We start from the raw sequence: 26150 nt of genomic DNA on the forward strand, positions 1-26150 counted from the left end.
AAAAGAATGGAACAAGTGGAAATGGATGCTGAGATTGAAGCCTCAGATGCAGAGTTGGCAGTACTGGAAGCATTTTCAGATCAGGATAAAATGGGATCTTATGTTGAGAAGCAAAAATCAAAAGAAAGACCTGACATTCCTGATACAAAGTTTGAAAAATCTACCAGATTGATGAGAAATAAGGGCGTACCCATTGCAGTAGCCAGATCCACTAGAAATGTTGCACATGCAGTTGATGACAATTCTACACGTCAGATTCTGCAAAGGCAAAATGAAATATCCGAACTGCTCATACAACAACACAAAGCAAGCCAACTGCCACCAAGACAAATGCCTGTTTTTGAAGGTGACCCATTGAAGTTCAAAATGTTCATGCAAGCTTTTAGGCACTGTGTGGAGGAGAAAGCTGCATCTAAGGGTGATTGCATGTATTTTTTGGAAAGGTACACCAGAGGGCGCCCACACGACCTTGTACAAAGCTGTTTACATATGAGTGCGGAGAGAGGCTTTGAAACAGCTAAAGCTCTCCTACAGGAACACTTCGGTAATGAAACAAAGATCACAACAGCATATATGGAAAAGGTTCTCAACTGGCCTGTGGTGAGGGCTGAAAGTGTTTCGTTACTACAGGACTATGCATTATTTTTACGTGGATGCAGTAATGCAATGTCAGATTTAGAGGACATGAAAGAGCTGGACATGTCTGCCAACCTCAAAATTATTGTTTCGAAACTTCCTTTTAAATTGAGGGAAAAATTTAGAAGTTCTGCATGTGATATTCGGGAGAGACACAACCGCAGACCTAACTTTAATGATGTTGTACACTTTGTGGAATATCAAGTCAAAATCTTGTCTGATCCTATTTTTGGTGATATTCAAACTACTGAAAGAGAAAAGCAGGTTAAAAGGGATGTGTATACAGCAAAGCCTAAGTTGAAGCGAGACAACTTTGCTACAAACGTCTGCGCTGTTAGCAAAGTACAACACAAGGACACACAAGAAGGTAAGCAGAGGGACAGCAACATCAGCATCAATTGTTTATTCTGTTTACAAGATCACAGTCTGGATGAATGTCAACTATTTGCCAAGAACAAACATCGTGAAAAGATAAACTTCTTAAAGGAAAAAGGAGTGTGCTTTGGGTGTCTCAACACTGGGCATTTGAGCAAAAATTGCGATAAGCGTAAAATCTGTAAAAAATGCAAACAGAGCCATCCAACAGCTTTACACATTCACGTCAAACAAGTGGACAAATCAGTGAACAGCAGCGGCATCTACCCCAATGAACCTAAACCAGCTGTAAACCATACGCTTATGTCAGCTCAGACATTTGGGAGCCAGACCGGGGCCGGTAGCAATGGAATGCTCTCCATCTTACCAGTTCAGGTAAAAGCACAAAAGGGCAACAAGGTGATTCAGACATATGCCTTTCTTGACAATGGCTCAACATCCACCTTCTGTTCTGAAGCTCTTATGCGTAGGCTTAATCTCACTGGGACAAAGTCAAAAATATGTTTGTTAACAATGAGCCCAAAGACATCAGTGTCAACATACATTGTGAATGGACTCGAAATAGCTAGCCTTAATGGAACAAGGTACTACAGGCTTCCAAATGTTTACACACAGAAAACGATGCCAGTAAATACAGCAAATATTGTAAAACAAGAGGACCTAACACAGTGGCCTTACCTTGAGCACATTGAAATCCCTGAAATTGATGCTAACGTGGAGTTATTAATAGGTACTAATGCTTCAATGTTGCTGGAACCATGGGAAATTGTGAATAGCCAAGGTGAGGGTCCTTTTGCTGTTAAAACCCTATTAGGGTGGGTGGTCAATGGGTTAGGAAAGGATTGCAAAGACAACATAAATGACGATGGCTGTCATAGTGTTGCTGTAAACAGATTATCTGTGGAATCACTTCAGCTGCTATTGGAGAAGCAGTACCAAAGTGACTTCAATGAAAAAGTCGCTGACGACAAAGAAGTAATGTCAAGGCAGGAGGCAAGATTCATTGAAATAATGGATCAATCTGTAAAATTAAAGGACGGACATTATAGTTTAAAGCTGCCATTTAAAGCCCAGGAGGTAACACTGCCAAACAATCGTTGTATTGCTCAACAGCGCCTCATTGGACTAAGAAGAAAAATGGAAAGAAATGTGAAGTTCCACCAAGAATACGCAAGCTTTCTTGAGAATGTCATCAGCAGTGGCTATGCAGAAATAGTACCACAGGATGAATTGCGTTCTGGAGAAGATAACCTGTTCTATATTCCTCATCATGGAGTGTATCACCCACGCAAAGGCAAGTTGCGAGTTGTCTTCGACTGTGGAGCTAAGTTTAAAGGAACTTCTTTGAATGAACAGCTTCTGCAGGGTCCGAACCTCACAAGTTCATTAATAGGAGTGTTTCTACGATTCAGACAAGAACCAGTTGCTTTTATGTCTGATGTGAAGTCTATGTTCTATCAAGTCAAAGTGGCTGAGGAGGACAAAGACTTTCTAAGGTTCCTGTGGTGGCCTAATGGAGATCTGTGTAAGCAAGTTGAAGAGTACAGAATGACTGTACATCTCTTTGGGGCAGTGTCGTCGCCTAGTTGTGCATGTTATGCTTTAAGGAAGACTGCAGATGACAATCGAAACAGGTTTTCGGACGAAGTGGTTGACACGGTACATAGAAATTTCTACGTGGACGACTGTCTGAAAAGCTCACCATCTGTGCAGAAAGCGGTACACCTTGTCCATGACCTGGCTGACCTTTGCCAGAAAGGAGGCTTTCATCTTACACAATGGATCAGTAACAGCCGCAAAGTCCTTCAAACAATTCCTGAGAAAGAACACTCTAAAAGTGTGAGTGAACTCAATTTAGACATAGACCAACTCCCGGTGGAAAGGGCACTGGGGCTACATTGGTGTATGGAAAATGACAAATTTAACTTTCGTATGAACTGCAAAGAACGTATGCAAACAAGACGAGGGATTCTATCAGTCATTAGTTCAGTGTACGATCCCTTAGGGTACCTTGCGCCAGTCCTTCTTCCAGCCAAGCACATTTTACAAGAGTTGTGCAGAAGGAACTATGGCTGGGATGAAGAAATTCCACAAGCCTTAAAGCAACAATGGATAAATTGGTTGATTGACCTAAAAGATATCTCAGAGTTCAGAGTGAGTAGGTGCTTGAAACCACACGACTTTGGAACACCAGTCCATGCCCAGTTGCACCACTTTGCTGATGCCAGCGAAAGAGGATATGGGGCGGTAACATACCTGAGGCTACAGAACAAAGTAGGTCATGTACATGTTTCCTTTCTTCTTGGAAAGGCCAGAGTAGCACCTCTTAAACCCGTAACGATCCCTCGTTTGGAACTCACTGCTGCTGTTTTGGCTGTTCGGGTGGACAAGATGGTAAAATCAGAGTTACAGCTTTCTTTGCCAGGATCCTGTTTCTGGACTGATAGTAGTACAGTGTTGAAGTACATCAGCAACGAAAACAAAAGATTTCGAACATTTGTGGCCAACAGAATAGCCATCATTAGGGAAGCTTCAGACCCAGTACAGTGGCGGTATGTTCACACAAAACAAAATCCTGCAGATGACGCATCTAGAGGACTGACAGTCCATAAGCTTCTGAACAGCAAAACGTGGCTGTCAGGTCCAGAATTTCTGTGGAAAGCAAGTGAAACGTGGTTACAGTATGAAGTAGAGTCCACAATGGAAGAGGATGATCCAGAGGTCAAACTGGAGATCTCTACAAACACAATAACTATTCAAGAGAATAATGCAACCAATCAACTTATCACATATTTTTCTGACTGGAAAAGGTTGAAGGTTGCAGTGGCATGGTTACTCAAGGTCAGGAAGATTCTATTGGAGTTGAGTCGAAGAAGGAAGCAACTTGTGAAGGTTGAAATGGCTGATCTTTGTTATGTTGACAAGAAAATGTTGGAAGCCAGAAAGTCGTTGGAACAAGACCGTGTATCAACTGAGGATTTATTAGCAGCAGAAAACGCTATCCTTCAGTTCTGTCAGAGAGAAAGATTTGACAAAGAGATTTGTGCACTGATGACAAAAAAACCTGTAAAAAGGTGTAGCCCTATCTACAAGCTTAATCCTGTTCTAGAGGGTGGACTGTTAAGAGTAGGTGGAAGATTGTCCAGGACTGCAATGCCCGAAGAGAGCAAACACCCAGTCATCCTGTGTAAAGATCAGTATATCTCCATGTTAATTCTTAAAAATGTTCATGAACAGACGAGGCATGGTGGGAGAAATTACATCCTCTCCAAAGCCAGAGAAAAGTTCTGGATAACTCATGCCAATGCAGCAGCAAGGAAAATCTTGTCAAATTGTGCTTTTTGCAAACGTCACAAAGGAAAAATGTGTGATCAAAAAATGGCTGATCTCCCCAAAGAAAGGATTACTCCAGACTTACCTCCATTTACTAACGTAGGAGTGGACTATTTTGGGCCCATTGAGGTAAAACAAGGACGTTCCTATGTGAAACGTTATGGGGTTATCTTTACATGCATGGCCAGCAGAGCAATTCATTTAGAAGTGGCACACTCATTAGACACAGACTCTTGCATCAGTGCTATTCGTCGATTCATATGCCGAAGAGGACCCGTAGCACACTTTCGCTCAGACAATGGCACAAATTTCACAGGAGCAGAGAAGGAGCTAAAAAGAGCAATTGCAGAGTTAAACAACGAATCAATTGAGAAAGCTTTAATACATGACAACATCAAGTGGACGTTCAATCCACCTACAGCTTCACATCATGGCGGTGCTTGGGAAAGCATGATCAGACTGGTCAGGAAGGTCTTAGTATCTGTTTTACATCTACAGGCTTTAACTGATGAAACCTTAGTCACAGTCTTATGCGAAGCCGAAGCTATCTTGAATGACCGACCGATTACAAGAGTTTCTGAGGATCCTAATGATTTAGAGCCACTGACGCCTAACCATCTTCTTACTTTGAAAAGGAAACCGGTTTTGCCTCCAGGTCTGTTTGATCAAAAGGACCAGTACGTAAGACGAAGGTGGAAACAGGCTCAGTATCTTTCAGATTTATTCTGGAAAAGGTGGACAAAAGAGTATCTTGTTACTCTACAGGAAAGACAAAAGTGGAACAAAACAAAACGTAATCTTACAGCAGGAGATATCGTTTTGGTTGCAGATGCTACAGCACCACGAAATTCTTGGATGATTGGAAGGGTTATTAAATCCTTTCCAGACAAATCAGGCATAGTCAGATCTGTGCAAATCAAAACCAAAACAAATGTAATTGAAAGACCAGTGACAAAATTAGGCCTATTGGTAGAACAGTCAATGTAAAGTGAACAAACACACTAAAGAGGGGTTTATTTTTTGTTTATTTGTTTGTTGTTTTTATGGTAAGATGTTTTTTGTTGTATTAATGTCTCCATACATGTATATGTTTATAATTGTTATGTCTTGTAGTGCCATGAACAATTAGGGGCCGGTTGTGTTGGAGCCATTCTGTATTGTAATGGGTTGGAGCTGTGTTCTGCCACAAGTCTACTTAAGACAGGGGTTAATTAGTGCAGGTGTGGCGCACAGCGAGGTGCATGGTTTTTGACCGTGAGGCACGGCGTGTAATCATGGAGACTGACTTGAGTTAAGTTTATGTTTGAAGAAAGGTTTCATTTTTTGTTATGTTAATAAATGGATTGGTATATCCGACTTTAATTTCAGATTTTTGAAAGTTTATTATTTGTACCGTATTTTATTATTTTAAGCCACAAGGAAACAGCACGCCCGAAACACGCGTGCAAAACAACTTAAATGTGCGCCAACAATTCATGTCCAATTTGTAACTAGAAAACTTGTATTTATGATCATTCCGGCAGCATAAATGCCACAATAAAAATAGCATATTTCTGCTCAGTTTGGGCCTCTGAATAAAATGGAGGTTTTATTTCACATGTTAGCCTTTACAGTGTTAAATGTCTTTTGGTTCCTCACATACCGAAGAAGACGCATGTTTGTTTGCGTGTTCAGAGTGCACAGTATGTCTGGACCTCATATGTGTAATGCTAAGATCTTAAGCGTGTCTGTGTGAGGTGATTAAGGCTGTTTTCCAGCAGTGGTCAGGCATGCAGCCCAATGTTTCCTCACCGAGTCTCATTAGACCCCAGGATGAGCAGCCATCAATCACAGAGTTTTTCCACACAGCTGCATTACTCTCCCAGTGCCCAGCACCAGCCCTGCTATCGATTACCACACACACCTTCATCTGTTAGTGAGCACTACTCTGAGGGTTAGCGTGGGCCAATGCTACAAGGCTGATCAGGACAGAATATTGTGCAGAAAATAACCTGTTATCATATTTGCCACCTAAAATCGTTTTGTGTCACTTGATAGATCATGTGAAGTCAAGTCACATTTATTTATAAAGCTCGTTTTACAATACAGATTGTTTCAAAGCAGCTTTACAGAGATAACAGGAAAATAATGCAACAATGTTTGTTTCCAGAATAAAATAGCATCACAATCCAGCTTTAGTAAGTTCAGTGATATTTCATTTTTGTTGTCATTATATATATATATAGCCGCTCTGTCATCGTTCAGTTCTCATATAATGGTGTCAATGCAGGCAGATCAATATTTTTGTTGAATATTAAACTAAATGTTAAATTTAATGTCCCCAACTAAGCAAGCCAAAAGTCAATGGCAACAAAGGTGAAAAAAGGCGACAGTGAAGTCTGTCTTCTCATTAGAAACGAAGCATCCAGTAACTCCATGATCTCTAGAGTGACTTATCCTCTGATTCCTCTCTCACCAGTTTGAAGGGGAGCTGTTATTGTGTCCTGGCTTTCCAGCGCCTCCTGATCTGGACTACACTGGGTATCACGGCTACATAGACGTGAGATTGCCCTCGGAGAGCCCTGGTCTCTACGGCATGCACCCCAATGCTGAGATTGAGTTCATGACAGCCACGTCTGATGCCCTCTTCAAAACTTTACTGGAACTGCAGCCTAGAGACTCGTCAACAGGAGAGGGAGCAGCACAGTGCATAGAGGAGAAGGTAAGGCTATTAGGATGTGTATACACAAATCTTTTGTAAAATTGTAACTATCACTTTTAATTAAGTTAATGCATCCTTGCTAAATTAAACTATTCATTTTTTACTGAACCTAACGTTTGAACAGGTGTGTGTATTTGTATTTATTGAGTTGTCTATGTGGTTCATTGGATATAAAAAAAGAAGACTGACTTTACATTGTAGGTGATTTTGATCTGCTTATTGGTTTCTTAGTTTTCTACAACGTTCTACTAATTAGCAAGGTGCTATAAAGAGCTAATAAACATTTTTTTAGGTTCTTCTATCCGGGATCAGCCTGCTTGTATTTGGAGTGTGTAGTCACTATGGATGCATACAGTAGTTTTTTCTTCTTCCTGGTTCAGGTGAAGAGTGTCCTGGATGACATGCTGGAGAAGTTACCTGAGGAGTATAATCTAGCAGAGCTCATGTCGAAGACCGTTGAGAGGAGCCCGTACATCCTGGTGTGCCTGCAGGAGTGTGAGCGGATGAATCTGCTGCTGGCAGAGATACACAGATCCTTAAAAGAGCTGGACCTGGGACTGAAGGTCAGTGCAGTTGATTCCTGATCATTCGGAAGCAGTTGTATTTCAATACTACGCCGCATGTTTTATTTCTGGAACATCTCCATTTGTATGTGTATTTGATGTTGAAAAGTTTTATACCCAACCAAATAATGTGAAAAAAGTGTCCACCAAACGCCAGGATGTGAATTAATGAATCTTACTACGTTAAAAGCATAGCTCATGAATAATAATTAGGTATCATTGATTTTGCTTCCATGTATCCTCTATGAAGAGTTATGTAATAATTAGCTTGAGGGGGAGTAAATGATGACAGAATTTTAATTTGTGGGTGAACAAATCCCTTTGTTCCAAACCTGCATGAATTTCTTTCTTCAAAATATCTTCTTTTGTGTTCAGCAGAAGAATGTTGGTAACCAAACAGTTGATGGACCCCCATTTGGTTACCAACATTCTTCAAAACATCTTCCTTTGTGTTCAGCAGAAGAAAGAAATTCATACAGGTTTGGAATGACTTGAGGGTGAATAAATGATGACAATTTATTTTGGGGTGAACTATCCCTTTAAGTGTTGACTTGAGGGTGAGTAAATGGTAAAATTGATTGTAGAAATGTAAATTTTCATTTAAAAAGAAACCACAAAGAAAGTAACATTGCTATCACTTCATTCCCTGTGCCTGTAAGCATGAATGATGTAATGTCATGCAATTTTCCGACTGTTTTGTCTTCACTCATCACTAAACCAGAAATGTTACTGTTAAAAATTATACATTTTACAACATGTATTATAAGTTATAAATATTATATATATATTTTTTTTTTTTTGCATGTAAAAAGTAGAGCACTGATGCTAATTTTTTTTTTTTTACGAGTGTTAACTGAGTCCGTGTTCTCTAACGTGATGTTACAGGGTGAATTGAGTCTTTCTTCAGACATGGAGCTGCTCCAAGCGGCTCTGTTCTACGATAGCGTTCCAGAGAGCTGGAGCAGGCTGGCATACCCTTCAACCAAAACACTGGCTCTGTGGTACAGTCACCTTCATGTATAGAAAACATCTAAAACCGTATCACATACAGTACAGTAGGCTTGAGTGATGAGGTCTGCAAAATCATATTCTGCAGGTTTAGTGACATTATAGCTCAGTGTCGGGAGTTGGACACGTGGACTCAAGACTTTGTGTTTCCTGCTGTGGTTTGGATCTCAGGACTCTTCAGTCCTCAATCATTTCTCACCGGTGAGACAAATGCACACACACATACACTGTACAAAAGTGGTCTTGCTGTCATTGTGCTGAAAATGTTCTGTTTTGCAGCGATTCTGCAGAGTATAGCTCGAAAAAACAAGTGGCCTTTAGATAGGATGAGTCTGTCTGTGGACGTCACCAAAAAAACCAAGGATGATTATGGGCATCCTCCTCGAGAGGGAGCGTACATCCATGGACTCTACATAGAGGGTGAGTAAAAGCTCTATTCTGAAGTGAATTTCATGTTGGTGTGGATAAATGAAGGATTCTTGATGCGTCCCACAGGTGCTCGCTGGGATAGCTCCTCAGGTCTGTTATCAGAGGCTGTCCTGAAGGAGTTGACTCCGGCCATGCCAGTGCTGTACGTACGTGCGGTCCCCGCCGACCAGCAGGATGTGAAGAACACCTACGAGTGCCCAGTGTACCGCACCAAACTCCGCGGCCCCACCTACATCTGGAGCTTCCCTCTCAAAACACACCAACCACCTGCAAAGTGGGTTCTGGCAGGAGCGGCCCTGCTTCTATCGGTGTAAATGAAAGACCAACTCCATTCCGCCTATAGAGGTTCTTATATAAACAGTATGGTGTTGTATCATTTTTAGCTACAAAAATGAAAGCAATTTTCTTTTAATGTTTTGTTTCCATCCAAAGTTGCCAATTTAACCTACAGTATGCGCAAAATTAAAGTATCGCATAAAACATTTGCGAATAATGCACCGTTTCCCTCCCATGTGTTCAAGAGAACAAAATCATCACTTCCTGGGAAATTGACGCAAAATACATGTACTAAAAATGTAAGTTACTGCAATCGAGGAAGCCATTTTGGCTCTTTTTTCCTAAATGCCTTGTGCCTCAGTGCCCACAGACGAAACACAATAACAAACGCTCTCATGTAATCTTTCGTCTGGAGGCGGATGTCTGGTGTTTAGGAACGCAAGTGTGCAAGACTTTGGCTCAGGCCTTTCAGAATGACCAAAGCAACATTTGAGATGCTGTGCAATGAAACTGGTCCGTTTGTTGGTCCAGTTATGCCTTCTCACATGATCTGTTGAGGCAAAGTCACACGATTTTTTTTTTTGATTTTTTTTGCGTATAGTGAGATTTATTCGTTAAATGTTTCCATCATAGTCTATGCGCGTGTTTTGAAATAATGATCCACCTCAATTGATCGCTCAATTAATGCACATCTGTTCAATCCTGTGCTTTTTTATTACAACATCCTCAAACTTTGCATAATATAGATGGATGGAAACATAGCTAGTATAATATTGTATATGCATTTCATTTTACATTCTAATCAGTGTTTCAATGTATGTATTTTAATTTTGTCTGATGCAGGGCTGCACGTTTAACCAAAATAAAACTGAAATCGTGGGATGGTTTAGTGGGATAGCAAATGCTGCGATTTAAAGGCGTGCGTCTTTTACACGTCTCACGTCGCGGTCCAGATTGGATTGCTTATAATGTGTACTTGATAACGCAACAGGCACCAACAATGAGAAGCAATTATAAACCGGCTGTTGTCAAAAAAATAAATAATAATAATTAAGAACTCCATGTGGTTTTCTGCCAAAATAATAGCTTGATGGTTTAACATGAGGAACTTAAGTACAACAGTAAAATTACCGTAATATTTTTGTCTGTCTTATTTACATTTTTTATTTAGAACCTAACAATAAGACAAAAATGTTGACCAAAATGTGACGTCCTTCAAACAAGCACAAGCCTTAAGTTTTTTTTTTTTTGCATTTGAAATCACAATCTAATTGTTTTTTTGTTTTTGTTTTCAGAAAGATCACAATTAGATTTTCCCCAAGTCGTGCAGCCCTGCTGTCGTGCAGTCTGATACCTATAAAAAACGTAACTGTTAAAAATTGTGCACAAAATCTAAATACAATAGAAAATGTTTGTAATTGTTATAATATTGTAATAAGTATTGTACTGTAAGTATTAAAACTCTATATTGATGTTGTTATTAGCTTAATTAAATTGAAAGCCGCTCAGTGAATGACACGATCTCCTCGAGTGCCACACAATAAGAGTCCCAGTAGATTATGAACCAGGCTGATACTGATTTTCAATTGAGGTGTGTTTGACCTTCCTCTCCTGATGAATACAGATAGATCAGTATGATTCATCTCACGTCGGTACAGAAACCAATTTATCATCTTTGAATGACATGCTTGGTCTTATCCATTTTTTTCCCTCACGTGTCCCTCAATGTGATTTAATAACTTCTACAGTGCACTGCTGAACTGTACAAATGTGATTTTGTTCAACAGTAGCTATTTTAGAAGGTATTAAACATAAAAACCTACGGAGTACACAATCACAAAAACACACAACATCTGCTGCTGTGTTTGTCTGTATAGTTCCTTGCTATGACGCAGACCTTGTCAGGAGACAAGAAAATGATACATCTGTCCCAGAGAGGGAAATGAGAGGTTAGCACAAGCTGTGGCGCGGACCCTCCCCTCTCAGCGAGTCCAGCGGCGGCCTCACAGCAGGTGATAATGGCCCAGAACAGGATGGATCAGTAACTGTTTAGACAATTCATCCTCGGTTCTCACTGAGACAGCTGAGATGCCCATTTAGCGTCACAGAGAAGATTCACGCTCTAAGTGACGTATAATGAGATCTCTGGTTTATTAAGTAGAATAGAAGAATAGAATTAGGCATTTTAGATAGCGCTTTCATATGTACTACTGTACACCTAAAAGTGCTTTACAATGATGTCGGGGTCTCTCCTCAACCACCACCAGTGTGCAGCATCCACTGGGATGATGCGACGGCAGCCACAGTACAACGGCGCCAGTGCGCTCACCACACACCAGCTATAGTGGAGAAGAGAGAGAGAGTGATAGAGCCATTTCAATGGATGGGGGTTATTAGGAGGCCATGATTGGCAAGGCCCATTGGAGGGAATGTGGCCAGGGCACCGGGGTTACCCCCCCTACTCTTTACGAGAAGTGCCATGGGATTTTTAATGACCACAGAGAGTCAGGACCTCAGTTTAACGTCTCATCCGAAGGACTGTGCTCTTTGTCAGTATAGTGTCCCGATCACTACACTGGGGTGGGGGTGTTAGGTCCCACTCAGACCACAGGGTAAGCGCCCCCTGCTGGCCTCACTTACACCTCTTCCAGCAGCAGCCTGGTTTTCTCAGGAAGTCTCCCATCCAGGTACCTACCAGGCTCAGCCCTGCTTAGCTTCAGTGGGCAACCAGTCTTGGGCTACAGGGGGATATGGCTGCTAGTCACGATTTACAAACCCCATGAAATCAAAATACGAGTTTTTTGGCTTTTCCGGTTGGCTTTGCGGTCTCCATAAGATTATTAAAGTGAACAAAATTACTATAAAATATTTTTTAATAGAATAATAGGTTATGTTTACTCATATATATATATATATACACACAACTTCTATATGATCATAACTTATTATAATACAGTATATATATATATATATATATATATATATATATATATATATATATATGCTGTATTATAATAAGTTGTGATCCCATGAGAAAATACTATACCGGAAGTTTGCATAGCCACTGATATTTTCACAAAACTACAACTATAAACTACAAACATGGCTCTAAATGAAAAACTATAGGTTCTTTTTAACAAAAAATAAAATGGAGCCGTTCAAATTCCCCTCAAAGTTTCATAAGGAAATGTAAGCACACGAAAGAAAACTGCTCGTCAGTCATTTTACAGGGTCAATTTAATTTCGGCATGAGACAGAAGTTGCCAGTCTTTTATTCTCAATTATGACCTATATCAGAGAAGAGATGTCGTTGCAAGAGGTGGAGGCGAAGTAACACGGATCATTTATAAAAAATATAAAAATAATTGTCCATTTTGATTTCATGGTGACTTTAAAGGTGCAGTATGTAATATTGAGAGTGAGGAGAGCAGTTGAAACGGGGGAGGGAGGGGTTCTAGCAGACCAATCACAGCGTTTGTGTAGAATTGACACATCGTTACATTTTTGGAGAGGTGTGCTAGACACAGCCTACGACGTAGCGACAGCGTAAGTTCGACACAAGTATAAATTGGGATTTACATGGCAAGTTGATCGGCTAATGTATACGTTTGCGACGTTTTTATTGACGAGGCGTTTTAGATCAGATAGGATCTGCAATCTCAGACCCAGTTTGTTTGCTGGCTTTCATGGCTGTAATACGCTGTTTTCCATCAACTGGCAACCTGGTGTGTCGAAATAGCTACTATTGGGTAAATTGGTAGTGGGCGGGATAACACAGACCAAAACAAAAACATACATTACAATGTTTTTGGAGAAATTTAAGTTAAAATAAAATTTTCTCCAAAATACAATGCTATTCTACTTTGAAATGTGCGTTCAGTGTTGTAGTCAAAAAATGACATGCAGCATCTTTAACAGGAATGTCTGTCAATTCACATTCCTGCCACTAGGTGGCTGTACGTGTCTAGTTTACATTTGCATACAATATAAGGTAAAAAAAAATATTAGGCAAGAGATAGATTTGTACAGCATGGGCACACAAAAAAGAAATAAAAGACAGTGGCAAAGGATATGTTCCCCTTTATTGTCAGGCTCTTGAAAACTAGTGCAAACAGCAGCTACAGTCAGTCACTGCTAACAATTTTTTTCTGAAGGTGAGATGCACACCTTTCTATTGCTTTATGGCCTGTTTTTTATTTTATTTCTTTTTTTAAAAAGTCTTAGTATTTACAGAGTTCACATGAACCTCAGGCATTATCAGACTGGTCAATCAATGGCGTCGCCAAATCCTTCAGACCATCTGATCACATTTACATTACATCATTTATTTGTATTTAAAACCTAGGCGTTGTCTTCCCTCCTGAATCAGGGACAACTTTGTTGTTTAATAAATATCTTATTGTCTCATAAATCAAAGTACAACTTATACAAAGAAATCTATACTTTTGCTTTCTTCAAGCACATTATCTAGTGTCAGAACCATTGCTCATAGTTGTTTTCAAACAGGAGGTTAGTCCATAATTTGTATCTAATTATTATGTAAAAGTCTGCAAAATAAATTGCATATATTTTCTTAAAGATATGCATTATTTAAAGATGTCCTTATAGTGTGTGCAAGTTCAACTAATGGCCTTTAATCTACAGTTCTACTTCTGGTAGCAATACTGTACCTAAAATACAGTGTGCTGCCGTGAGATATTTTTCTGATTGTCTACAAATAGTTTGTTGGACATGATCTAAAAAGGCATCAAATTGTTTTAGATTTGTGCATGTAGCTCAAATTCCATACTAATTGGACTACATAGAAATTAAGATTATTTTCTCATATATGCTAAAAACCATCCACTGGCTATTTTGAAGTGGCCAACTGGCTCATAACAACTAAAACTCTGTCCTAAACTACTGAGTGAAAGTCTGCTGTACAAAAAACATCTGATTCTCGACATGATGTTTCTGTACTGTAACTTACAGGACACTGGATCACTGTAATGTTTCATTTCTGTTTCAACCGTTCTGTAGATTTCAGAAGCCAATTTTATATTTTGCAGTCTTGCATGATTCAGCGTCTTTCTTCCTTTCACATAATTAATCTTGTCGAGATTTCTTTGGCTGTGCGACACACTGTATCTGCTCGGTGTGGTTGGTGTGAGCGTGTCTCCCCCTAGTGGAGGACTTACTCATCACAGTCTTCTGTCCTGTCTTGGTCAGTAGTTGATTTAGGATGTGTGGAGTTGTTCTATGTCCTAGGCTCAAGTCTATGTGAGAGCTCAAATAGAGTCTGTTGATTGTCGATGACGTGCAGGTAATTGATGTACGTTCTCACTTCCACGCTGTCCTTCTGGGACAACATGTTTCCTAATGGACAAAAGACAAAAACCATTATTATAACCTATAGAGAATCAACACAACAGGAGTGAGCCTGACTTTCAGTGTATTTGAAGCCACTAAACTGTGATGAACTATTTTTTTGTGTAGTGTAGAGACAGATTTGGGTCATGCAGTAATATATACGGACCTGTGTGTTCAAATACAAGTTGAAGTGTGTCATTGTTTTAAATATTAAAATACGTTTTGCTATCCAGGCTTAATATGAAAAGACCACCAAGTAAAGCATTTTTAGGCTGATTTTACTGAGAAGTGCAACACTGGCGCTATCAAAACGCTTTGGTTGTTTGAGCAGTCCGACCAGCAACCGCGACATTAGATCAACCAATGACATGAGATTGGAGTATGATTATCTGGTCACCTGGCCAATAAGAGACTGTGGGCTAAGTGTTTGGGAAAAAATGTTTGAAACAGTCTTTATTTGTGAGCAATTCCATTTGGATGTGTTTGGAGTGCAGAGATTACACACTTAAGCAAGGATACATTATTTTATTCATGTAAATCTGTGCGTTTTGAGCACTTACCCATGTGATCAGTCCGACACTGCCTGATGATCCGCACTGTGTCTGCTATCATGTGCTGCACACAAAATACATCTCACATAAGCTTGTTTTGCTCACTTGATGGTACTGTATGTGACATTAAAGGGATAGTTCACCCAAAAATGAATATTCTGCCATCATTTACTCAACCTCGTGTCATTTCAAACGTGTATGACTGTCTTCTGTGAAATTTGAGAAATGTCCCCTCAACAATGGAAGTCAATGGTAACCAAAACAATTTGGTGACCAATATTCTTCAAAATATCTTCTTTTGTGCCACAAAAACAAGTCATATAGGTTTGGAATGACGTTAGGGTGAATATATTGACATAATTAAAATTTTGGGGTGAACTATCCCTTTATAATTAAAACATAAACAATAATAAAAGGACCTGTATAAGGCCCAATTATTGACTTACTAGCTTATCGAAGTTGACCAGGTTGTCGAGAAAGGTTTTGTTGCCCTCGTGAATGAAGGTAATATCTGTTCAGATAGAATGTTTCTTTTAAATTCACTACACACATTGCTGTTGCAAAAATGGCCTAAAGTCTTTCAAAGAGACTTAACATGTCCTAACCAGATACATCGTGATAAAGAAACTAGCGATAAATGCTAATTCTTTCTTTCAAACTGCTTGTTAAAGGAATAGTTCAAGGTCCAAGCCTACTGGTTTCAACTATCTCAACAGCCGTTTATGAGAACTACTTATTCATATCATCACTCATTTAAGCTAAGCTTTAAAAACTCACATTGTGCACTACATTACACAACCCAATACTTTAAAGATTCATAAAAGACGAAATCACTGTCTGTCCATCGGAGATGTTGGAATAGGTTAGAATCATGATTTGTTTTTGTCAGTAGTATTAATACACACAGTGAATGTATATTTGAGCCATTTGTTGTTTGGGCCCGGAAATTATGACATATGACATCAGACTAATATCTGTTGTGTTGGGTTGCCTCAGTCTAAAATCCTGACCTCCATATTTAAACATATAAAGTTGACAAGAAATAGAAATTCACCCGTTTTCTAAATGTATGTTATTGATCATATTGTGAATTATTCATCCATGCATATGTTTCTTTTATTTTTAGACCTTGTTTCACACCGTAGAGCAGTTTTGTCTTCAGTGCGGACACAAATAGCTTGTGTCTGCTTAGAACACGATGTCGTGCAGATTACTAATGATCTGATGATACTGTGTATGTTTTTGGTAATAGCACCTTTCAGTAGCAGAGGTAGGAAAGGGATCTTGGGAGACTTCATCTTCCTGAAGGCATCTCTGTAGGCTTTATGGTTTAAAGAAGGGTCCTGTGGGTCACGCACAAGCATTAATGTGTACATATTTGTATTATTTTACCCGTGAAAGCATCTGGTTTGTCTCAAATCTCTTCCACTGTGATGCCACCTGCTGTTTCCTCCCCGGAGTCTCTGATATGATTACGGCTTCATATATTACATCCTAATGAGCCGTAAACAGCACAAAATGCTCTAGCAGGAGGTGAGCTAGCAGGAGGCAACTTAAGATTGTGATGAGACTGTCGCTTACCGTCAGGCTCTCCAGCTCGGAGAACAACTTCCTGAACTTCCCAGGGACTTTCTGAAATTAGGACAGTGAAAAAAATTCCTGTTTAGCACAGTTTGCAAATACACTAGTTTCTTGCTTCTAAAAATAATCACAAAGATTGATGTTGAAAATCTGCAACACTACCACTCCACGTTTAGTGTATTTCTATGCATTGGAGTTGTTGTCGTCTTACCTCCAATGTCTGAGTGAGTCGACTGACAGCGGGACTGTTCAATCCCATAATAATCGCAAAGAACGAGTTCAGGTTCCTCTGTGCTTTACAGCTACGAAAGAGTGAGAGAGACAACAAGAAAGGAGGAGAACGTGAGCATGTACACCATCTGATTTATGCGAGTAGACAGAAATACAACCACAAGTTATTTTAAGCGTGTTGCTATGTGATTGCAAAGGTGTTTTGGCTTGTTAGGTGGATGCTTCCTGGCCCAAATCAAAAAGTTTACGATGTGGCTCAGGTCCTTCGTCGTTTATGGGATTATTCCCGTCAGCGAGTGTGTGTTTGTGCACGTGTACTTACTGTGCTGCGATCTTGATGAATTTTTTGAAGAGCTGCACACGTTTGCAGAGGGTTGTGCACAGAAGCACTTCGGTCATCACCCACTGCTGAGTCTCATTACAGCGCTGCAACAGCTGCTCCAGCGCCACCGTGTGGCCAGCGCTCGCATCGCGGCTCAGCGTGAAATGCACCAGCTCTTGCTGCGCAGTAGAAAGGAAAATCACATGGCTATGGTTGCTGGGCCTCGTTGAACATTGTAGAGAATCTCAGTATTGAATCAAGACTATCGAGTGTGTTCGATTTACAAGCCAGCTGTGTTCTTAAAGTGCCCCATTATGCTATTTTAAAGGCTCCTAATTTGGTTTAGGTCTCCTACAATAGGTTTACATGCACATCCAAGATAAAAAACAACAACATTTTCTCATAATATACATTGCAGCATCATCATTGGTTTTCTCACGGTGTCTGAAACCGCTCATTCAAGGATTTGTGATTCCGGTGTGGGGAAGATAGTCCCACCGTAGAGATGAGTCACATGCTAAATCCCGCTGCTATGTATTGTAGGCCTACAGCTAAATCCCGCTGCTATGTACAAGATGAGATAAAAGCCGTTTGTAAAGATATTTTAAGCAGGTAGTCTAGCAGGTAGTCTGCCATCAATAATATGTATTTGTATAGTGCTTTTCACAGCACACACAGCTTTACAGAAAGACGGACAGCTAGTGTATAGAAATTGAATTGTATATGTTAGCTAACTAAAAAATAACACTAAGAACAAGAAATGATTAATTTCACAATCTATAGCTTTGGTTACATTCTAGTATATGAAACATAAGTTAACAGACATTAATGGTTGTGATAACGTAGCTCAAAAAATAAATAAATATATATATATATAAAGTGAATTAATAATAAAGTGATTTTGTATAATAAATACAGTAATGTGATTTTGTCTGATTTGTAACTAGGCACTAAAGTGATTACCCATAAAACATGCTTTGAACCCATTGCATTGCTTGGTGGGACTCATCTCTACACCACACCGGTTTTGAGTCTACACCATTTCCTTCCCGAGAGCCTACTCTGCTCTGATTGGTCAGATGGTCCAGTCTGTTGTGATTGGTGCACAAAATGCCCATTACCATTCCTAAATTTCAGCTTGGGCCCTTGTATGTTCTATTTAAATTCCACCCAAATATCACAAAGACATAGGAAACATAATCCTTAATAATACATATGAATCATCTTGAATCTGTTCATCATATTAAGTGATCATGTCTGTTGGATTAATTCATTTTTAATACATTTCATTGTTTTCACATAAAAATGGCTCAATCCACATTCATAAACGGATCAAATATGATATAAACAAGCTTAACCTTACTTGCTTGAGCACTGTGAGAACGACTTTTCAATGGAGGGACAGAAATTCAAACGACATTACGGTGAGCAATTGACCACGTACATTTCTTTTTTGGGGTAGAATATCCCTTTAATGTTGAGTAGGAAATGTTTTCTTTCATTCCAGACTGATATTGTATAACGCAACTGTGTTTGATAACTACCTCTGCCGATTTTAAATTGAAACTTTTTAGTTTGCATTTCAAGGATAAGCTCTCAAGTACACCTCCTCTTGTGTTGCACTGTGTGAAACGTGAAGACGTTACCTCATGGACGTTACTAAAGAGACTCCAGTCACAGTTGGTGAGCGACACGGCAACATCCCATGTGTTCATGCTCAGCATCCTTACTGAGCGCTGGTGCCCATTATCAGTGAAGGGACTCTGGGAAAACACAACACAGACATTCATCTCAACGTTATACTTAGTCAAAGTGGGTCATTCACAAAGTCTGGCATAACATTTAAAAAAAAAAAGTACAGGCAGAAAAGAAAGACAAGTTTAGAACACTGCGCCTTTAAGGTTGTACAGTCGTGTGTGGAGCTGAACTAATGTTGTGGAAAGCAGGTTGGTTTTAAGAGCGCTTCAGAAAGCATCGCTCTGACGCTCACCATGATGTCAGTCAGGTCTCTTCTGCAGACCAGCAGCCTCTCAGCGGCACCGAGTGAAGACGAGAACACACACTGATCCGACTGAAGCAGAACCTTCTCTGGAGAAAGAGAAAGAGAGAGGAATAACGATGAAGGGAAAGCATCGATGGGGTAAACTGTGAGGTACAACAGAACATTTATTTCAAAATCATTTATTTGGACCCCAATTCGGTCATTAGGATACAGTGGTCCTGAAGACCTTAAAATGTTGCAAAATTATACAGCTAATGAGAATCCCTCAAATGATCACATATATTTTGAGACTAAAGAGTTTGATATTATAATATGATACTTATGACTTTAAGGTATTCAGTTTTGTTGAAGGTAATTAAATTAACAGTTTTTTAGCATTTGAAGTGAAAATATGGATTTAGAGTAAAAATGATAACACTTTACAACAAGGTTTCATTAGTTAATTACATAGTTAACATTAACTAACAATGGACAATACTTCTATAGCATTTATTAATCTTAGTTAATGTTAATTTAAACATTTACTAATACATTATTAAAATCAAAAGTTGTATTTGTTAGCATTAGCTAACACAAAAAAAACAATTAACTAACATTAACAAAGACTAATGCATACTTTAATAAATGTATTGCTAATTGTTAGTACATGTAAGTAAAAATACATTAACTAATGTTAACAAATGAGACCTTATTGTAAAGTGTTACCATAATAATGTCATTACAAATCTGTATGAGTTTGTCTTCTGTAGAACACAACATATGATTTTTTTTTAAGAAAAATGGGAACCCAACAACACCATTAACTTTCAATTTTATAGACAAAAACACCTTTTTTTAAACAAGCTTCAGTAACACTGACTGTTTCTTAGTTTTTGTAGGTAATGTAGTAATAACTATAAATTAAGCATAATTACATGCAACTAAACCAAACCCCAATCCTAACCTTATAGTAAGTACATGTAGTTAATTAATATTACTCAGTACTTAAATGTATAATTATACTGTAAAACAGACAGCTTAAAATAAAGTGTGACAGAAACTTACTTTATTTTACAGAAGAAAGTTTTGGAACGTGAGTAAATGATACAGTAGATTTTTTATATTTAAATGGAGTATCCCTTTAAGCACATAAACACTTAAGTTGGAACCAAAATACCAAACTCTGAAAGGAAGAATATGCAGAATAATTTAAATGCAACAAATGAATTTTAATAAACAGGATGGAACAGATTTGTTTGGGTGGATGAATGAAAGTCGACAGCACTGACTGTTTCACTCACAATTCAATAGTGAAATATGTCTTTACTAACACTGAAGCTTCACACTGTACATCATACAGTACAGTGCGCCATTAAACATTGGTACATAATTTGCCAAAGTGGTTCTTTCTAAAAACTAACCATTACTCTAATAATCTGTTGCTATATCAAAAGTATTTGCATATGGTGACAAATCTGGACCACATGCTTGGACACCCCTGCCCTATTGCACTAGCTGCCTTACCATTTTTATTCCATTTTTTTAACCCTTTCTTTATACACAAACTACATTGTTTGATCATTTTCAATAACCCTAAATATACTGTTTCAATCACCAGATGCATTAGGATCAGAAGAGGGGGATGTACCCTAATGACTAGTTCAAAAGCATAAAAGCACCCCTGCGGACAGTGTCTCAAACACAAAGCTGCAGCAATGTCAATCAAAATGAAAAAAAAATAGAAAGATGTTTGAACTCGATCAGACCTCCAGGATACGTGGCGTCCATCAACACCATGTCGTCCTCAGCACAGTCGAGCCTTTCGGCCACAGTCCTCAGCAGCTCCTGCACGGACACCTCACTGTGTGTCCTCACGCTCACGTATGAATCTACGGTCACGTCCACGCGACACAGCACTGAAGACACACAATCACCCAGCGCTGCATCAATCAGACACCAACTCGCATCAAAACGCCATACGACAAGATTCTCACGTGCTGTTATTATACATAAACAAGCCGCCATCCCCGGCACCGCGGTCGGTCAGACCTCTGTGAGAAATATGAGGGAATATTTGATGAGCTTACCTTCCTTCCTCTCCCTCTGAGCTCCTCTCACGGGGTGCCAGTTCTCCTTCAGACTCAGCTGGTGGGAGAGCGCTTTATTCTGCAACACAGTAAACATGTGGGATTGAGAATATCATTGCTTATGAGAAATACACACGCTAAAGTAACAGTGAAAGCCTCATGCTGTATGACTTAACACAGCATTCGCTCTGAGCTTGCAAGCACCGTTTTGTTATTGTCAACGAACTGAAATATTTGATTATCTATTATTTTTATTTTATTTTAAGGATTAAGAGCCAGATTTACTAGCAGCGCAAACCCTCTTTTGGCGTTAAAAACCTACAGTCAGGATTTACTAAAGACACGCAGTAAAAAATTAGCGCTGAAAATGCGTGGACAGTTATTTTTGCGGCGGACCTTATTGCATATGCATTTTAGGAGTTTCTCTTTCAGATGCAAAATTTATGGGAGGAGAGTATTTAAATGAATCATGCAAGGTGATTTATTCAGGTTTGTGCTCGTCAATTTACTCGAATTTGCGCCATTATTTACTGCCCAAAAAAAGCACGTCTTTAACCAGACACTTATTTGCGCTGCTCTTGGTAGGTTGTGTTGGTCATTATGGAAATGATCCGGATGCTTCTGTGTTCTTTCATTTGTGCAGAACTTTCCACTCCCGTCGGCGCTTTTATGGGATTGCGCTCTCACGCTAATTTGCCCCGTTTAGTAAATCTTGCCCTAAGTATTAAAAGGCCAATATTCTACACTTTTATAACTTTTTCAAGTCCATTTTTGAAAGGCTTTCTATCTCCATCTCCGGTTGAAACATAAAATGACTTAGGAAGGCCTATTGCCTTTTGTTTTGTCTTTTGATAACATCAGCTGCGCATTGACATTTGTCATTCAACACTTGAGACACACAGAGTAAGAAGAAAGTCCCACAAGATGCACATTTATACCTAAAACATATGTGTCCTGAGCAAAAAAGTAGCGCATCTTTCCCCATAGCAGCTGGACACCCAAGAATGAATGACAGAAGTGAACAAAACCTGAAATGTCCTGCGAACCCGACATACATCACTATATAAATCACAATTTCCTCTGTAATAAGTTTGCTCAACTTAAACTAGTCTCAGAAGCAGTAATAATTTAGTTTTACATGTTTCCGTTACTGTACCTTTAAGACCTCTATGTAAATGCCTTTTGTCACCAGGGCAGGGCAAGTTGATGAATATTGAATGAGCGTTGAGTGCACAAACTTACATTGATTATGTTTAAGAGCTGACAACATGTAAAGTTTATACAGTGTCCAAAAAACCATTAGTGATTTAAAAAGCAAATGCAGTTCAAGTCGAATGTTTTAAGGAAACCTGGCTCTTAGATTTTTGCCCACAACCCTGAATACACTTTGCATATCATTGGCATCCTGTCAGCTTATTCCACATCCGCGTGTCTTGTGTCATTCGGCATCAGGATCGGAGAAAAACCCGGTGATTTCAAAGTCTAATGTGAACGCAGTCATCTTATGTGGTCATATTTTTTACAAAGTGCTGTTTTCTGATATCTATCAGTGTTTCTCATCGACATATAAATGCGGGCGGACATATCTTTTCTTAGGATTGCCATGGTTCAGTCGTCAACATCATGATGATTTCTGACGATACGTCCTCTTCGAACCACAAAAAGTTCAATCAAAGTGCACCGAGGTGGTTTCATTGAGCTTCTGTGTGATAGGACGGATGGTCTTAACTCTTACCTTCTTCTGCGGAGAGGATTCGTCTACCGTGCTGAGAGATGAGAGAGACAGAAAGAAATAAAGAAGAATGAGCCAAAAGGATCACTTGAAATACAAATGTGCCATTATATCAATACTGCGGGATGGCACCCCCCCCCCCCCCCCCCCCCCCGCTGCGAGGAGCGCTCGTAAAAAAGCCTTTTCTCATTCAGATCAGGCCTGAATCATCAGCTCGAGCATTAAAGTCTGACACGACGTGATTTACTGATTGCCTCATCTAAATGAAAGCGCACAACGTCCTCATCCATGCGCGGCTCATTCTGATTAAACAGCCTGATAAAAACGGGCAATCGGAGAGAGCTTTATAGTCTCCATATTCCCCATCTGATGCCTCTCTAATTAATCATTGGCCTTTCATGAAGCACCAGCAGGAGTGTGATGTATAGCCGAGGTCAACGGCAGGACTGCTGCTTACTAAACACAAATAATGGATGTGCCTGGAGGAATTCGTTCATTCTGCTCTGTCTGCATATGCATTAGAGGAATATTACAAAGACACTTTCCTAATTCGGTGTTAATTAAGTTGTAGGATCATGAACCCCCCCCAAAAAACCTGACCCTGACCTTACTGTATAACATGGCCGTCATGAATCCAGGCTTTCAAAAAACAAGGTGAGGTGAGACATGACCAAAGAAAAGATTTTATAGTTCCTTATATAGGGAAAGCGTAAGATGTCGTTCTAATAATTATAATATTAAGTAAGGGATAATGTAAACCCAAACGGTTATCTCAAAATAAACCCAGACAGGGTGATTTTGTAATGCGTAAATAATTGGACACAAAATATTGATTTGAGTTGAAATTGTTTACGGGCTCATTAAATGCAATGCTTCTGTGAAGAAAAACAGTTCCTAGCCAGCAGCTTTGAGTCTAGGCGAATGAACAAGATGGAGATGTACGGGATAATGTACAGTTACACCACTTATTACACTTTAAGGAGGAACGCCAGCTCTGTTTGAAAGAAGCACCGGCCTCGAATACCCCGATGAGATGGTCATTATACAGCGTTACTATTGACGATGGTCATTATCAGAGAATAACTTATCTTGGAATGTCACGACTGGCCAATCAGAAACAAGCATTTCAGAAAGCCGTGTAATATTATATATTACCTCAATAGTTGCAAAAAAATTTTTTTTACAATAAGTACATTGTACTTAGTTTTTTGATGTAAGTGCATAGTATTAAATAAACAATATAAAGTGTAACCTGATTTAATTAATTGAAATTTGGAAGCTGCATTGAATCAAAAATGATTTGTTGGTTTGTTTAACAATTTGGCATGATTTGTTTAAGACGCTCAGAGTTATTGCTTGTAACAGTCAATTTCTGATTAAACAATATGTTGACAGTCATTCAAAAGAAGTCCTTTAAAACTGCAGTTTTTGAAACTAATTAAAGCTCAGATATCACCCACAGCAGAATGTGTCTGTCATCAGGGAGCGACTGATGAGGATCTCAACTGTCTTCTTTGTAACATCATTTCACTCCTTTATTACTCTATTTCTCATCATGTCTCCCAGAAGTGAAAGGGAGAATGTCAAGGAAAAGCATGCCTTGTTAAGCTAATCCCAAAGTGGTTGCACGGATAAAAAAACTCCTCAACAACATGATTTTATTTAAAAGACGAGAGTTTATAGGGCATCACTTTGTTTTTTTCTATCTCTCATTTCACAGTTTTAGGAGTATGAATAAGGGATGTTATTGTGCGAATATAATGAACGAATCTTAAAATATCTGCCATAACAAAGAGCTTCCCAGAAATCAGAACTAAAATGTATAATTTAAGACTAATAAAACTCATTGTGTAAAAATCAGATGTGATGTGTGTGGTTATGATGATGGAGTGACTCACTGTCTCCTTTGCATTCTTAGAAGTTTCTGAAGTTCTTTGAGATCCTTCTCCAGGGAGGGAAACTCGTAGAGATCATCCAGAACGTTTCTGTACAGAGTCTGCAAACATGAAATGAACGCAGGTTGTGAATGTGTTTGCATAATTTATTACTATTGCAACCAATATATATCAGATATTGATTACACTGTCTGAACTAACAGATCTGATTTGATTTCATTTTAATAAAAAAAAAAGGGTAACTCCTTTTTTTACAGTGTCCTTGCTACATATGTCACATGTACTTACTGTAGTAATAACTATATTACATGCAACTAACCCTATAGTAATGTTGTTAATTTAGGGTACGTTTACACGACAGCGATGTACTAAAAATGCAAACGTTTTTCCTCTGCGTTTTTCGTGTACAGACGACAAAAATGTCAAAACGTTATCCGTTCACGGATCCGCAAAAACGACTAAAAACGCTGTATTCTGCTGCCAGGCCTGTAGTTGGCGATGTCACTTTGTAAACAAACATTATGCTCATATATTCTGAACACGTAATAAACATGCAAACGCCGTCACCATTTTCACAGAATTTAAGTTTTTGCACTTTACACAGAGAAAATAACTATCGACGGTGTCCCATTTTTTCCCCCATTTTTAGTTGAAAACGGTGTCGTGTAAACGGACCCTAATATTACTTAGTACCTAAACGAATAATTACACTGTAACAAGGACACCTTAAAATAAAGTGTAACCAAAAAAAAGTGCGCACCAATTTCACCGTAATACATGTTCACGTAAACAAAAGATCTGAGGGCATTTCAAATCCTCTGAAGCCAGCAATAATCTCACGATCTCGTCCTCATTATGAGGCATTAAGAAATCAAAACCTGTAGGGGTGGAGGCATTTTTGTATTTCCCAAAATAATTCCCTCCCCCTCTCTCTCTCTCTCTCCATCCGTACCTTGAGGAATATTTTGGCGTGCTCGTCGTCCTGCGGCAGGTCTGTGCACTGCGAGCTCCACTGGGACAGCAGGTGCAGCACTTTTCGTTTCCTAAGCAGAGTGTCTCTCCCCTCCTCTTTCATCTGTCCTTTCTTTGAACAATAGGTG

General features: G+C 39.2%; 2 protein-coding genes across 3 annotated transcripts in view; one reads left to right on the forward strand and one right to left on the reverse strand.

Annotated features, from left to right (window-relative positions):
• Positions 1–11014, forward strand: part of LOC307006098 (dynein axonemal heavy chain 11) — a gene marked incomplete at its 5' end in the record, with an annotated part of 72860 nt that extends 61846 nt beyond the window's left edge. The window contains 6 exons of the mRNA XM_079626736.1: positions 6803–7045; positions 7426–7608; positions 8494–8609; positions 8705–8817; positions 8896–9036; positions 9112–11014. Coding sequence (XP_079482862.1) covers positions 6803–7045; positions 7426–7608; positions 8494–8609; positions 8705–8817; positions 8896–9036; positions 9112–9359 — 1044 coding nt within the window. The 3' untranslated portion in view covers positions 9360–11014. The remainder of the gene's footprint in view (positions 1–6802; positions 7046–7425; positions 7609–8493; positions 8610–8704; positions 8818–8895; positions 9037–9111) is intronic.
• Positions 11015–12547: 1533 nt separating this feature from the next.
• The window catches only part of rapgef5b (Rap guanine nucleotide exchange factor (GEF) 5b), a 59236-nt gene continuing 45633 nt past the window's right edge, over positions 12548–26150 (reverse strand). For both annotated transcript variants that reach the window (XM_079626673.1, XM_079626674.1), the window contains 14 exons: positions 26003–26147; positions 25054–25151; positions 23159–23189; positions 21424–21502; positions 21103–21252; positions 19346–19443; positions 19002–19118; positions 17356–17534; positions 17014–17104; positions 16803–16853; positions 16477–16564; positions 15668–15732; positions 15231–15285; positions 12548–14676 (listed from right to left, as the gene is read on the reverse strand). In XM_079626673.1, coding sequence (XP_079482799.1) covers positions 14558–14676; positions 15231–15285; positions 15668–15732; positions 16477–16564; positions 16803–16853; positions 17014–17104; positions 17356–17534; positions 19002–19118; positions 19346–19443; positions 21103–21252; positions 21424–21502; positions 23159–23189; positions 25054–25151; positions 26003–26147 — 1366 coding nt within the window. In that variant the 3' untranslated portion in view covers positions 12548–14557. The remainder of the gene's footprint in view (positions 14677–15230; positions 15286–15667; positions 15733–16476; positions 16565–16802; positions 16854–17013; positions 17105–17355; positions 17535–19001; positions 19119–19345; positions 19444–21102; positions 21253–21423; positions 21503–23158; positions 23190–25053; positions 25152–26002; positions 26148–26150) is intronic.

Source organism: Phoxinus phoxinus, assembly GCF_949152265.1.
Source record: "Phoxinus phoxinus genome assembly, chromosome: 10".
In the NCBI taxonomy this organism is placed as follows: Eukaryota; Metazoa; Chordata; class Actinopteri; order Cypriniformes; family Leuciscidae; genus Phoxinus; species Phoxinus phoxinus.